Source organism: Pangasianodon hypophthalmus, chromosome 7 (genome assembly GCF_027358585.1).
Source record: "Pangasianodon hypophthalmus isolate fPanHyp1 chromosome 7, fPanHyp1.pri, whole genome shotgun sequence".
Taxonomy (NCBI): Eukaryota; Metazoa; Chordata; class Actinopteri; order Siluriformes; family Pangasiidae; genus Pangasianodon; species Pangasianodon hypophthalmus.
In genome coordinates this window covers 21,908,929-21,925,411 of record NC_069716.1, presented here as the reverse complement: position 1 = coordinate 21,925,411, position 16,483 = coordinate 21,908,929, and the positions used below count along the sequence as shown (strand labels likewise).

General features: G+C 40.1%; 1 protein-coding gene across 6 annotated transcripts in view; it reads right to left on the bottom strand.

Annotated features, from left to right (window-relative positions):
• The window catches only part of fam13b (family with sequence similarity 13 member B), a 41,342-nt gene that overhangs the window by 9,418 nt on the left and 15,441 nt on the right, over positions 1-16,483 (bottom strand). For 4 of the 6 annotated variants that reach the window (XM_026917591.3, XM_026917590.3, XM_026917592.3 and 1 more), the window contains exons 7-14: positions 14,321-14,436; positions 6,174-6,215; positions 3,984-4,103; positions 3,716-3,827; positions 2,941-3,050; positions 2,371-2,425; positions 2,160-2,274; positions 1,479-1,544 (exon numbers count right to left, since the gene is read on the bottom strand). In XM_026917591.3, coding sequence (XP_026773392.1) covers positions 1,479-1,544; positions 2,160-2,274; positions 2,371-2,425; positions 2,941-3,050; positions 3,716-3,827; positions 3,984-4,103; positions 6,174-6,215; positions 14,321-14,436 — 736 coding nt within the window. The remainder of the gene's footprint in view (positions 1-1,478; positions 1,545-2,159; positions 2,275-2,370; positions 2,426-2,940; positions 3,051-3,715; positions 3,828-3,983; positions 4,104-6,173; positions 6,216-14,320; positions 14,437-16,483) is intronic. The other 2 variants (XM_053235534.1, XM_026917593.3) reach the window with 2 other exon arrangements.

Here is a 16,483-nt window from a genome sequence, read left to right as displayed (position 1 = left end):
AGTAAGGGATGGGGCCAGCACAGCACGCTGAGGACCAGGGGAATCAGCTGGAAAACAGATGATCCACTGAGTGCACTGCACACTGGATACCCAAAGATAGTGAAAGGAAGAGTCAGGGGCAGGAGGGGGCTTCCAATACAGGCTCACATAATTGGGGCATTTTCACACTTGGCCCATGATTGACTGTGGGCTCGTTTGGGGAAGGAGCGTCATCATTGCAGGTTTGTCTTCGCACACACAAATCCCTTTCAAATTGTATATCGACTGTGTAATTTCACGTTACTACTGCGGTGCATGAAACTTCTTTAACATTAGAGACAATGGGTACAGTCCTTTATTGTTATTATTAAAGCTTAATGCTTTAGGTTAGGTTAGGTTCAACTTTATTGTCATTGTCTGAGTACACGTACAGAGACAACAAAATGCAGTTATCATCCAACCAGTAGTGCAAACAGGAAATAAGTTAAAATGAGCTAACAAGGTTATGGTGCAACAGTGTACAGGTAAACATAAGATAAAGGTAAGCAATATGATAATTACCATTTGCATTACTGGTATGCAAGTTAAATGGAATAAATAAGAATTTCTTGTCGAGAGTTATGGTAAAGACTTCCAGTCAAAGCTGTTCGCTTATATGCAAAGGTAACTCAACATTTCTCTGTGTTCTAGTCAATTTGGTTTTAAATGCTACATATATCCAGCTGCAGCATTTTTTTAGTTGGGAGGAAAGGCTATAAAACCATTACGTCTTCTGTCATTTCCTTGCCATTGTTAAATTTAAAACCGTGAAGTAGGACAACGAGTGGAAGTAACATGACTATCACTCTATTCAATACCTGGTCTCACACACGGTGCAGACCACACACAAGTTCATTATCCCAGACTATCATTTTTAAGTGGAGATTGTTGTTTGAACCATGCCTGAGTACGAAAACAGCTTTCACACTTAACCAAAGTCTCTGTGTCTCAGGTCTGGGAAAAAAGTATGTGAAATAGTGTGAAAATGCCCTTAAATAGCACCCAAACACAAATCAGCAAAAGAACGCTTGTGAGGAAGCTCAGTGCTACTAAATCAGTTGCAACACAGGGCTTCACTACTGCTGTGTAGCACTGGGTGCAGCGAAGCATGCTAACACGATCACACTGGCCTGCAGGGTCTAAAGCAAGATTCCATCCCCTAGAGCCAAAGAGGCCCAGAGTGTCTGTGAATAAAGAGAAAGAGAATGTACTGGAGCACGGCCCACTGCTATGGAAACTTAGCCGGTACACTCAACACTTTCCATGTCCGAAACAGGTGATTCATTAGGGGAAAGCTGTTGCGTTTGCGGAGGCTAGAATAAGACCAGCAGGAGACAGCCATACTAATTGGGTGTGAGGGGAGTGGAGGGACACAGGTTAGTCACGATCTCAAAGGGGTGATTAGCAGAGATGCTCATTAGAAAGAGGAACACAATAGTGGCTGTCAAGCTAATACTTACCATGCCCTTCTCTCTGCAGGTGCATACATGTGAAGTCTATGAGGGGGAAAGTGTAGGGGCATGAGGCTGACCAGACATGGGTGAAGAACAGAGGAGACAGGGGGAGATAACAGAAGATAGAGACAGACAGATAGCAAAGAAAATGGTGGTGAGTTTTATGTTTTGCCATTGCCATCCATCCCCACTGGATCATACAATGATATGGAGTAATGGCTGAGGTGAAAATGAGTTATGACTAGTTAGCTTTCAGGTTTCAGTAGGCATACACTGCCCCTGAGCCAGACTAATACTGTATTTATTTATTTTAAAAAAAAAAAAAAAAAAAAAAAAAAAAGGACATGTTTTTAAGGGTAGTTAATAATTGATCCATTAGATGTGGGTTTCTCCTATTAACCTTTCATTAACAGTTGATCTATTAAACCTATCTAGCTTTTTATACTTCATTTATCAAGGACACAGGGTCACCACCTTACTGCCTGTCAGACGAGCAAACACAGATCACGCGGATATAATTGCATGATCATGTTTAAACAGAAACATGCTTTAAGACATGTCTCTCTGTGGTAGGCATGAATTTGCAAAAGCACAGAGTTTGCATCAGGAATTTTCATCAGTCTAAATGATCAGATGATGCAAAGTAGGACAGTACAAAGTACTCATGAACAACACAAGGAGATTTACCTTCCCACTCTCTGTCATGGATGACAGAGCGGGATTGAAGCTGATGGGCCAGCAGGTCGGGCTGCTCTCTGCTTTCTGTGTTGGCATTCAGATCACACACATCTGCAGCAGACTCCTACAAGAAAGAAAAAAAATGAGAGTGTTGTATCAGGTTAGTTTTTGGGCCAAGCATCAGCATTGGTGTTAGCCTAAGCTCTGGCAGTATACTCACACAGGTGGCAGCATCAGTCTGCTCCATGTGCTCACACTCAGGGTACATTTGCAGCCTGTATGAAGAAAGAAAACATGGTTGGAAATGGTTAAATTGCTGTTAATCTACATTCTGTATTGTCACAGTGAAGCCTCTAAATATGTCCACAGAGAGGTCTGTTAACATAGCTGAAATATAAACAAAACTACAGGAGATTCCCACAGACAACTTCAAAATAATCTACAATAAGAGACTGGAGAAACTCCATTTTACAGGCCTTATACATGTGCAATGAGCCCTGGAATGTTGGCTCTAGGACAATTATTTCTGTGCAAAGTAGTATTTGTGCCAAATTTAAGGTAGAGTAACATAAAATAGATTTCTTTATAAGTTACACACTGCAGTATAAAATCCCATTTAATATTGTATAGTCCAACATAAAAAATACCAGCATTACATTTAAAAGAAAATATATAAAGACTGTGCCACCAGTTACACCAGTTAGTAGGTTATACCAGACTTTCTCAAAAGTTGTAAAATCTAAGTCTAAGCTTTCTAACACTGTTATATCTCTAACATTACAAAACTAACCTTGGAGTTGTGTTAATATTGTTCTCAGCATCTATGAGCGCCTCTGTGTCAAGGTCCATTCTCAGATTTTCTTCTGGCACAAGGCCACTAGGCTGGGAACCTTGAAATGCCTGGGGAAAAAGAAATATGATTCTGTTTTATGTATAAACACAAAACATTAATGTGTAGTTTTCTGCAAGCTAAAGCAGGAACAGGATCGAAATGCCTGCTTGACTTTATGTGGGTGTACACAAACAGGACACAGAACTTGAAGCTGGTTTTAACTGTTTTTATAGTACTTTAAACACAAGGCTAGAGCGCTAAATTGAGCAAAAGTCCTGAAACTTCTCAAGGTTAACTAGCGATAAGGAAAAGGCTTGGTGGTATTTCTCTGTGTATGTAGCTAGAGGCAGGCCACTGATGTGATGTGTATAAAGAAGAAAAAAAAAAGAAGCAGTAGTGCTGACTGTGGCCTGCTTGGAACAGTACACACTTTGTTTATTTGAAAAAATGAATCACGTTCTTTGTACTGGAGGTCAGCATGCGGAACAACAACTTTGTTGTGTACCAAAACAAGTCTAAACTTCCTGAAAACTGGAAGCACACCTTGTACTGGTGAGATACAGGCCACAGGGCATCAGTGCTTAATATCTTATTAAGCTTATTAGCTCTTCTCACACAGATCTCAACTATTGTGCTCAACTATTGTGATGAGAAAGGCCTGTGGTTTGATGGAAGCGCAAAGAAAAGACACACACACACACACACACACACACACAAAACAATGCTGACAAACCTCTTCATCTTCTGCACACTGGTCGGGGTCTTCAGGAGTGGGTGATTCAGCATCAGTCTTCTCTTCTCCTCCATGCTCTTCTGCACCTACAGTCTTCTCACTTGTACAGTCCCTGTGGAGGCCAAAAAAATTACAGCCAAACACACATCAGAAACCTTAGATAAGCACAGCTTCCTGCCCATATAGCTCCAAATATACACACAGGCGCTTGCATACATAGAAACAGGGTTTGGTTGTGCTATAATTGTGTGCGGATGTATACGCTCACCCCAGGCCAGCTTGGCAGGATGAGCCCTGGCTCTCATAGTTGCTGAGATCTTGGTCAATGGAGCTCTGCAGATCCAGAAAGTGCTGCTCCACAGCAGCTCGGATGGTTCTCTGGAGGATACTGCAGAGACACAAACACAAATTTTAATTACTTCAAATATTTATTATTTGAATTTATACTACAGCACTGCTGAATGCTAGATTCTGATTGGTCAGAAGGTGTTGATTAATTTTCTATAACAGCACAGACAGTAGCAGCTAACACAGAGACTTGTATGTGGATGCTCCACATAAACTTATTTTAAAAATGTGTAACTGCTGAAATGATAAGATTGCTGTGAGGAGACATTTACTTAGCATTTTTATAAGCAGTCTCCTGGGTCAGCACTTTCTAACCGTCAGAGGTAATGTTTTCAGAAAAGCTGTTTTTTATGTTTATTTTGTCTTATTGACTTCAACAGACAGAAAACAAGACAGAGGCAGATAAGGGAACGACAGACCTTTGTTAGGTGTTATAACAAAGGTGTAACAGGAACTAACTTGTTTTGCCAACGTCCCACAACAAAAACTTAAACTATAAGCGAATAAAAAGTGAGACTTTCCATTCTTTACTTAAATAAAAATTGTAAATATTTGGCATAAGTTCTGTGGTACAAGGTAACACAAGAAAACACTTTAGGACATGCTTCATAGTGGTAAGAACATCACACCACCTTGTTGATGATTTTTTCAGCTTATCACAAAGTGTTTTATTCATCTTGTGTTTCTATTGCCTAAACCACAGAAATAAAATACAAACCACAATAAATCACAGAAATAAAGTAACGACTTGTATATATTTAACCCTACTGACCTTATGTGAAACCAAGGTCATTTAGGAAGAACATTTAGGAAATGTGTGTTTCAACAGACTCGCACAACTGAAAGCGGAATATGATGACAATTATAACAATTTGTCCAGTGACACAGAACAGAAATTTGCCATAACCCGTAAAGAGCACAGTTTTACATTTAGGCCAGGACATTCAGTTCCTGAGCTGTCTGATATTGTGTGACCCATTTAGAGCTGGAAAGTGGAGTTTAACAAGGTTAGAGACGATTCTCTCACTGGGAGGAAGCAGCCTGTGAGCACTGCCTTGAGTCCTGAATAATAACCCACCCTCTTAAGCACCTCAATCCATTGAGATCTGTGGTTGAGGATATTTTGAGCTTGAGTACACCTTTGACAAAGTTTATAGCCAAGTATTTGAAGGCCACACTGCCATGTAGGGCAATGGCTTGCACAGCTGTGGCACGAAGTTGGACCAGGATGCCGAATGCTCATGACTCCCATGTGTTCAACTGGGCCACATGCAGCTGCTGGGTCACTCTGCGTGCCAAACACCACACAGCATAAATCCTTACTCATCTCTCTGTGGAGACTTAGTTTATTATCTGTGCTGGTGCAGCAATCACTAAAGACCTGGGCTCTGGACAATGCATTCTGAAACATTTGTTCTAAGACTATATAATACAGAAATAGCCAATAGCACTAGTAGCACAGTTCAGTGGAATCAGTAATGGGCCCCTGGCTATGTGGCAAGTTTCCTGTTAGTGGAAGCTCTTTACACTATTCTGTTTTGTTGCTATGCACCCACAGTATTAAGTTAATATTAGTTAAGTACTAATAACTAAAACATAGGACAAACAGAACAAAAGCACCTGCTGTACTCGTTAACCATTATTCACCTCTCACACTTTATACTACTGCAATGGATACATAGGTTGTCTTCTGACTTACCCTGTTCATGGTGAGCAAGGCTACTGTGAGACCATAAAATATAAGTCATTGGGCATAATTTGAAAGTGCAGGGCTTTTGGTTTCCATTAATGATCTGACAGACTCTCTGTTCTCTCTCCTGGAGCCTGTCTGCAAGCCTGAGCCTTAACTGGGTTAAGGTCTATAATCTGATTTGTCCAGTTTCATCTTGCTCTCCATCTACCTTGCAGGAATGTTTACGACATCACTACTACTGTACATTTGGTCAGGTTTATATTATAATTCAAAGAATATAATAATGTATACATGGATAAAACCTGTGGTTAAAAAGTGCAAAGCATATTGATTGCTTTTTGCCTCAAATTATTTTGGAGTTAAATGAATGAGAACATTCACATGAGTAGCAGGAAAGAGGATGTATGGGTTACTTACTCTGCAGATCTTGGAAGAATGCTGATGGAAGTGATGTGCGAGCTGGAAAAGAAGAAAAGAAAGGTAACGTTAGGACATTTTCACAGCCTTTGACCTTATGTAGCATCAGTTCTTAACTAAGTATTATATTAACGAATGCAAAGGTGTCAACTGGTATATATTTTAAATTGAATTTTTAAACATCAAACAGAATTGGCAAATGAAGACATTTGCCCTTACTTCTCTTTAGCTCATCAGGGCACCCAAGGTTACAGTGTTAGCCAACTTTGCTAACTTCAGGTAAGTGCTGAATCGAGTACTCTCTTGAGAATTATGATTAAGGAAAGTCTAATGATAAATCAAGGTAGATGTGTATATATTCTTCCTTTTAGTCCACTGATCACTCCATCACTGATAGTCCATTAATGATCAAGTCTTGAGAAACGCTTAGATTCAAGCAAATTATTTAACAAATAGAGGCATAACCATTCAGGAATGTGAATAGATTTTAAACAAACACTTCTGATGTTCCACATTTTTAAAACAGTCTTGGATCTGTATAAATGTAGGAGCGTGCAGGCTTTTCGCCATGTGGAAGACGGGTCCATGAAATGGCAGCCTGCTCATACACTATATGGCTCTAAGTGTATAGAATGCCATAATTTTGATGTGCATCTCTATGAATGAAAAGCTAAGCCATATCATGTCAATCTGTTTTGTGCTTATATTTAAGATTTTTATGACGAAAAAAAAAAAAAAAAAAAAAAAACCCACACACCACAATATTGATCAACCCTGAAACACAGTGCACCAGACCCATCCACAGATAGCCTGAAGCACTTCCTTCCACTGCCGCCAGGGGCAGGATCTGCAGTATATTTTGACCCTCCTTGTACGTGACAGGCTTACAGTGAACAGATCAGGAAGAAGGTGTCTGACAGGAAGTGTGGGGGTGGGGGTTATTCAGCAGTCCGCTCCATCCTATAAACAAACTTTGGCATGGAGGGAATGTTGCTTACATGACATGCTGAGTTCCAGCTTTTGCTTAATGTCAGATTAATGGCCCAAGTAGAAGAAAACATGACACTGACACAACAGGTGCTTTAAGAACATGCTGTGACATTGTGCTTCACTGTAACAAGCAACATAGACACAAATAAACACTCACGTATGTACACAATGGAAATGTACATTCCAAGTCAGCTAGCTATTCAGGCGCTATGGTGCAGTCTGGATCAATGCCATCATCTACACTGAACCGTGCTGCTGGGCAAACATTTTCACAGATCTGTGCTGTGCTCATATTCCTAACCACAGACCAGAGAATGTGCTTTGCCTGTATCTCTTAGTAAGAACTGAAAGTGTGTGTGATCACTTACTTCAGCGTATTTTAAAAAAAAAAAAAAACCACCATGAAACATGAAAAGAAAAAAAATGAATACAGTTTTAACAAAATCAGTTGAGTATAGTGAGACAGATTTCTCTGAGCCTGGAGTTCTGTGATCCTGACTTGTCAGAACATGAGCACTGATTGACAATCAAGTGTTTGTTTTCCCAGATTAATACAATTTAGACAGCTACTCAACATCACTACGATAAATATTATTATTATTCTGTACATATGGCACATTTCTCTACAGAAAAGGAACTCAGTGTGCTTCCTCTTCTCCTTTCACCCTGGACAAAGCCAGATAACAATTGTATTCCAAAACCAATCAACAGGAAAATCAAACAATAACTTTACAAATGAACTTATTAAATAAGAGTAATGGTATGTGCAAAGCTCATACTGATTGGCCTAAACAAAATCCTTAAGTGCCACACTGCCAAAACAGAATTGCATTTGACAAAAATATATCCTTTTGGAATTCTTACTGCTGAAATTTCATGATCCACCTTATGGTAAAATATGTGGATGTAATCTCAGCCATGTTCAGAGAGTGAAATGTGCTGTAAATGTAGAAGTAAAAGAGGATCAGAAACAATACACTTCCTCTGACAAGGCATTTTAGCCTGCCAACAGCTCACAAACACACACACTGCTAACCAAGTGTGTGTAGAGCATAAAGCTGTCAAATGCAGAAGCTGGTCATGATTCAGCAGCTTTACAGTTCCTGGCAGAATTAGCAATTTTTTTATTTAAATTAAAAAAAAAAAAAAAAAAAAGCAAACAGTCATTCAGCACAATATAGTTAGATATTCATTCTCAAGTTCTCTCTCACTGCCCAGAATTACATTATCATAAGCAACTCTGCTGATATACATACAAAAAAACCAGCACTGTCAAAAATAAGGTCTAGTACGGCATTTGCTGTGAAGCTAGGCTAGTGGGTAACTAGAACTTAATCTGATCCAAATGTCAAACGAAACCCTGTCCAGAGCAGAAATAAGTATCGGTAAGCCCTGGCATAGAGATCCGGAGGGATAAAGGCACTATAAATCGTGCTACTCCAGAGAACAGTGCTCTGAATTAGCAGCTCACCTTCCATTTCCACAACCTTTCACAAGTAATTCAGTCCCATTATGAAAGACAGTATGCCCCTAGAGATTTCCTAGCTCTCTCTCTCTCTCTCTCTCTCTCTCTCTCTCTCTCCATCACCTGTGTAGGAGGACTTCACAAGCCATTTTCGGCAGCCTGGGTTGAGTGAGTGAGCCGTTTTTGCTGCGATTCCAGTCGGGGCACTTGGTTATCCGGACTGGGCGCTTTGAGGAGCTAAAGTCTGTATGAGCAGGTCAAAGAGCAAGCACAGGCTGCCAGCGCTCATCATGCGGCCTACGGTCTGCGCTGTGTGTGTGCAGGGCTCGGCACTCTGCTGGAAAGTGCTGCAGTAAACAAGCTTGACCCTCGCTCAAATACAGGACTGTGTGACGCAGTGTAACCAGCAGCCCTCTGAACCAATAAAAAACCTGCAGAGGAGGGCCTTATTCTAACATCTTCCACTCAACTCGCTGTGTACAAAGTCACACACACACACACACACACAACTACCCCAACACTGCAGATCTCAGACAGACAGACAGACACACAGCCCAGCACCTGTCACACTCTATTTTATAACTTGCTCATCAGCTGTGGTTTTCATTGGCATCCTGATACACTCATCCTTAACCCCTTACTGGATTGTGCTTGTATATTTCTGAGAGAATTACTCAGCATCTACTCCTCTGAGAAAAACTCATGCAGATGCACCCACACAGATAAGACAGTCCATTACTTTAGCGCCAGACATATCCTTCTTCAATCAAACTTTTCTAAACCTCAGCCAGACCACAGTTCAATGTGACCTGACGCAAGTCCTGAAAATGGACAATTGCATCAGAAAAACGTGACTGCACGTACAAGCATAATTCAGCTTGAACCTGCGCCAAACAATTTCCCTTTGCAACAGTTGAGATTGTTGACGTAAATGCAATTTTACACTAAGGGTAAAATAAACAGATAAGGAAACAGTTTGAGATTAACACTTGCCAAGCACTACATACTCTCTAATAGCACAAGCTGTGTTCATACAGAATGTCTGATGGTCTGGGAAAACCTTCACTGTGGCTGGGGAAAAATTCTGTCACTCACACAAAACTAGATGTCACAGTGCAAGCAATAGCTTGTTGAAGCAATTCAGACTTTCCTCTTAAACAGACAAAAAGGATGAAAGATCAGGTTTTGGCTAATAGTATACATGGTGTTTCTAGTCTATAATATACTTTGACATCTCAGCTTTAAGAAACAATATACATTTCATCAAAATGATGTGGAAATACTTTTTAATCTTGCCTGAACTGTTCCTGCAAAGACCATGTTGGGTAAGGAGCCAGTTTAACAAACGTGGTGATGTTTCAAGACGTAGCTAAGTGTGATTTCCTCACACAGTGAATGTCACGCTTTCAAGTTGATAGATAGTTACGTGCTGTAGCAAAATGAATATAAGGCAAATCAATTCAATTTGTATCCAGACACCGATGTCAGAATGTCAGCAAAGCTCCTGAGCCACAGTCGGAATGAAATCTTTTCACTTCTGGGGATAACTAGACTTTAAGAAATGCTAAAACTTTATTTGTGGTTGGGATCCATGCAAAAGAGAAACACGTCACTTCAGGACAGCCTGTAGTTTTCACAACTATATATAGTAAAGTAGAAAATTTCACCATGTGAAGGGATTTCACAGGCCGCCACACATACACTATATAGACAAAGGTTTGTGGACCCCTGACAGTCACACCCATATGTGCTTGTTCAACATCTCATTCCAGATTTAGTCTCTCCTTGCTGTTCTGGGAAGGTCTTCCACTAGATTTTGGAGCGTGGCTGTGGGTACCTGCTCATTCAGCCACAAGACCATTAGTGAGGAAAGGCACTGGTGTAAGGGAAACTATAAATCTATAGCATACAAAGACATTCTAAACAATTCTATGCTTCCCACTTTGTGGCAACAGTTTGGGAAGAACCACCATCAAAATTACACACCAAGAGGCAGAGGTGTATGCACTTGACCTCTGAATGTTCTATGGATGTCTGTAGAGGTCAGAGACATAAACGATGAGTCAACAAAGCATTTGCTTTTGATTCCTTGACACGTGATCAGGTGGTCCAATGGTGAGCTGTTAAGCACTAGCGCCTAAGAAGAGGGAAGCAGGAAGAAGCTTGGGTGACATTTCTGAGAATCTGAAGTTAAACTGACACGCTAGTCTGACATGTATTTATCATGGCTCCTTCAGTCCTCCAGCATAGAGACAAAACTCTCCACAAGAGAAAGGCTGAAAGAACAGTGCCAACAATGATTCCTTTCTGTTACTGTAATTCGGTTCTGTAATAATCAAGATAAAAACCAGAGGAGCTGTAGTGTTGCTGGAGGGTGAGGTGAGGGTGACTTCTCCACCCCCAATGAATGCAACCTCAAAGCTTGCTGGCCACATACTCCAGCGCCTGGCCACTGGCAACAAAGTAGCTCAAGAATACCAAAGCATATCTTGCTGTTTTTTTTTTTCCACAGGGGCAGATTAAAAATACTTTCCATAGCTGGTGAAATGGATATATGGTGTGGTTTAAATTTAGCTTTGAAGTGTGTTGGCCTGACAGGTTCAAACTGGGAGAGCTGCAGGACTGCGACACAAACAACTCAGGACTATCCTGCCACTTATTTGCCAAAGTATGACAATAACTCAGAGTTGTATTAAATGACTTTAGTAATGCAAGTAACAAACCAGAGTACTTTGGTTTCATGCAAGCCTCTGCCAAATGAGGTCTGATAAGTCTTCTTCTAAATAATATATGAACAAATTAACAAACACAAAATGCATACCATACACATGCCTGTAAAATATGCTGTGACCAGTTGGCTGAGTATGTCTATGGAAACTTTGACCCTGGCGCTAAAAGGATAAATTAGTAATGAAATTCTGGGAAAATTTGTTGCTACTAAATGTCCCTGAGGTAAATAATGGACAAAATCTATTACAGTAAAAAATCTGTAGTCAACCTAGTGACCATGAATAAACACCTTAAAGAATTTACTTAAGGATGTATTATTAGACTCGATACCAAGGCATGACCCGGATATCACTTGGACTATTTGTACAGTATCAATACAGCACCAACCAAAAGTCAGAACAGAACCAATGCAAAACCAAGAGTTAGCAGCCCTGACTATTGGTTCCTCTAATACAAGTGTACAATTTGTGAAAGTTTACTTTTTGTAAATACAGCTAACGGTACTACATTTTCGTATTATAGCATGTAATGAAACTAAAAAAAGCAAAACACAATGCAACGACATTTCTAGCACATGCTGATGCAAAACCCATCACATTTTTAGTTAGAAATGAAACAAAATACTTAACATATTATTTCAGACCTACCCATGATAACACCAGAATATTCTGAAATGTATTGCATTGGTCAAAATGACAATTATCCAACAGTCACTTTATGTCTTACACATGTTTTTTATTTTTACCACTTAGACTGCCCATGAAAAGAGTACCAGGGTACTGACACTCATAAATAAACACTCTGTGACTGGTGTTCATTGTACACAGCATTTTCAAAATGTGAAGCATGCCTATAAAAACAGATACACACTTAAAATGCATGTAAATGTGGACCATACATTTTCCCTATTCAAACGGGCTCCTCATGCACCTGCCTTTAATGATTTAACAGCATCTCCCCACCATGGCAGACTGACATTTAGGACACGGCAGGCTGGGGCAATACTCTAAAGTCCCAGACTGCTCACCTTGCATCAAAGCTGGAACAGGTGGGGAGGATCAGGGCTCAGACTGCGAGCCAATAGATCTGTTCTGGTCTCGACCTCCAGGCTCATCTCTCTTCTTCAAACAAGATTGTACCCTTTTAGCCAAGCAGGGAACATAGGAACTTTGGTAGGAGAAACAAACATCGACCGCCCAAGCAGCAAAGCCACAGCTTAACAGTGTAAGTGCAATAGTGCTTATACAGTTTTATAGTCTTAAGTGACTAAATAAATATAAACAGAGATAAAGATATGTGCCATTTAAGTTTGATTGCCCTGGTTGCATATTAACAGTTTTGAGGCATGTACTTGTTTCAAAATATGCTTCACACATGGCTTCTTCTGCAAACATAAATTCTGCCAAACCGGAATATGTCAGATTTAAAATTAAAAACTATCTAGCTAAAAACACCTTTATCACAAATCTTTATTCGGTGCAGTGTCTCACAATCAGCTGGGTGGCAGAATGGGTAATGTGACAAAGCTCACAACGTAGGGCTGTCTTCCACTTCCAAGTCTGAGGGTCCAAGTCTGTGCCAGAATACACTAATACCACTTTTCCACTGGATGGTGTGACTCAGCAAATTACCCATGATCCTCCACAGCTGTGCCTTACAGAAGTACCCCTGCTGAATTTAGTCATACTTCTTGCCCAGGTACCAGCCGATGTCGAGCTCAAAACAGTGCAGACCAAATCCCTAGCGACTTTCTATTCACTTTATTTAATGTCCTACATAACATATAACAAAATAGTCAAATGGCCTACGCATAGAGTGGAATGACACTGCACCGCACTGCCCCTTCTGTTTTCGTTTGTTAATGTCTGGTAAGGTTTACAAACCTCTCTGCTTTTTCAGTAAAGATATTTACTGAAGATTAAAGTATTCTTACGGTTTGCTGATTTAAGTGTGTGGACATTCATTAAGTGAATGTTTACCCCTTTCAGTTTTCAGTAGAGTACTGTTGACTGTCTTGTGCTTACAAGAAACACAGCAGGCCCACACTCATTTTACCACCAAATAAGAAGTCTGGTTACATGGTTTCATTTCAAAATCATATATATATATATATATATATATATATATATATATATATATATATATATATATATATATATATATATATTTAAATTTCAAGAGAAACACCTCTTACTTTCATAGGTGATGTTGGATACAATACAGTAACTGGTTTTATCTATTTGTACCTACTTCACAGTGAAAAACAACGTGTTAACTAGCCACCTACGATGTCTATAATGTCATTTATTGATTGGCACTGCAGGAAACAACCTTGCAAGCCAGAGAGTAAATGTTAACAAAACAAAGCTTGTCAGACCTGAGAAGTGGATTCAGTTTCTAATTTTAGCGGTAAAAGGGCTGCATAAAGTACTTTTTTGGGGCCGATATGAAAAACGTCTGTAACCAGAACAACAGACTACCCTGCTTTGTATCTGATCATTTTTTCCCCTCATTTTTTTTCCCCTCATCCTGTGATTTGATATGATGTTACATTATAGAACTAGATGCCTTTTTTATGTCAGCAGAAAAATTCAGACAGCCTTTTTTTTCTTAAAGAACTAAAATATGAACACAGCCTTGCACGCTGCTGTTTATCTGGGTAAGCTACATTCATGCTGTCTGGACTAGATTAGGCTTTAGGCCAGAGTGATAGGAATGGAATGATACATTCATTCCTATCATTACTCCCATTTCACCCAAAATGCTTTTGGTTATTTATGGTTTAAACCTGTAACTGCTTTCACTGTCAGATATAAAGAGGAAAAGACAGACAGGGCAGTCACATTAAGTCGGGTTCATTAAATTAATTTTTTCAAATAATAACTTTCCATCCTCTAAAACCATCTGCAAAAGCTCGAAATAAACTGCAACAGCTGGAAGGCTCAAAATGAGATGCTCTTACCTAGAAGAAGGGGAGACATTGGGGTGTTTGGGGGAGAGTGAAGAAGGACCATCCTCGCCATCCTGCAGGAGCTCTTCACACGCTTCTATCTTCTCGTCTTCCAGGAGCTCAGTGATCTACAAGATGAAGGGAAATATTTCAAAACCATGTCTCAGCAGCTGTCATGTTACAAGCATGTCAGGATTTTGCATCACATGGTCAATATTTTACAGACACAAGATAACAAAGTTTAAAAAAAAAAAAAGCTTTTAACGTCAATCTTTCAGCCTTCATTTTATCGTGGTGCATCATGTGTCTTTGTGCTGCAGTACATTTTGATCTCTTTCATTCAGCTGATGAAGTATCTGATGTTATAATTACTCCCAAGGTAATACAAGACTGTTCTTTGCTTATCCAGTTATTACTTGTTAAATAGGAAATCTATTTAGATATAGATTAGGCTAAATGTAGACACCAGTCTAGATATAATACACAAATCATTTCATGATATCAGAGGTTTGTTGTTCGCTTTTCTGTAATAAAGCGAGCTTCTGTCACAAACTTAATTTGAAGATGAATCAGTACAGGACATGATATACTGCAGGGTTATATAACATCTAAAAACACAGTATTACTGATGAATGCTTCAAGACGATGCAAGACAATGACAAACTAATAAAAACAGCAGTCATTATGATACTGTGAATAGCCTTTTGTGTATATGTAACCTAAAGCCCATGGCCTACACAATCGCCTGCAGCACTGCTTTGAATCCCAAACGTCCTCTACATCTGCTGCAGTGTTACTGCCACATTGCCATGGCAACCACACTGGCAGCTTCGGATTGGCTGTGTGCGGTTGCTACTCATCATGTATGCAGATATGAGTCATATGCGGCGGGAGTAATGGCTGTACTGCAGGCTCCGGATCTTCACACAACTCTATAGGCTTAGAGCCATTATCCCATTAACATAATAGTGATAGCGAATACACACTGCAAGTGATAAACACTATGTGAAGACTGGATGTCCTAGAGATTCTTTGTCTCACTACTCTCTTGCTCAATTCAGCCCAAAATAGAAATTGTTGCTTTCTTGTCTGCCCATGCTGCACTGTTGTTAAACAAATTTGTGCTTCAGCAGTGTAATAATCAGACCATTTATACTTTCCAACACACGGCTAGATGGTTATGACGTAAATGCAAATGTGCAGGCCATAAATGCAAATGCATATTTACCAGGGCAGCCACTGCTCTGTTTAGGGGCTTTTACTTAAGTAGCAGGTACAGGAAGAACAGAGCGGGCCAGTGCAAATTGTCTGGTTTAATCCTCTATTCCCTAAATGATCGTCATCATTCCCTATGTCATGTACACCTGTGACAAACTCTGATGATTAGATCCAGAATGGCCGCCATTAGCCTAACCAGTTTGGTTTGAAAGTGGCACACTTTAGAGAAACTACTCTGGTGACTGTTACTGAGAAACTTCATGTCATTATATCAGCCAAGCTATCACTGGTTCTGATGCTTCTTGATTCTTTGACACTGTCGATCCCAAGACTCTCCTGTCCATCGTCATTAGACTTGGAGTCAGCGGCATATCATGATGGTGGATTGTTCCTACCTGGAGGGACATCAGGATGAATGAAGCGGGTCAGCACTGGCTTTATGCAGACTCTTTACTGGAGTCCCACAAGACTCAAAGCTTAGCACTCTTATTTTCAGTAAGGTCATATCCTCACATATCACTGCTGTACTGATGACACACAACTCATTCTCTCCTTTCCCCCCTCAGACACACAAGTTTCAGTTTGTATCTCGACATGTTGGGTGGACATCTCACAATGGATGGCAGCTCATCACCTAAAACTAAATACCTGGAGAAAACTCTGATCATGCCATCTAACAACAGACAATTACCCACCTGACTTGGTTATGCCAGTTTCTGTTTTACAACAAAAGGACAATTTGGCCTTTTCTCCTCATACAGGTCACTTTTGCAGTCCCTTGTCTTCCTGAATTTGGACTCCCCTGTCGTCTTCTGTGTGCCATCCAACCCCACAAATGATTCAGAATACCACTCATTTTCAACATACCCAAGTTATGCCACATCGCTCCATTGCAGCTTTACTTCCACTGGCTCCCTGTAGCTGCCCACATCAGACGTAAAACACTGATGATGAGGA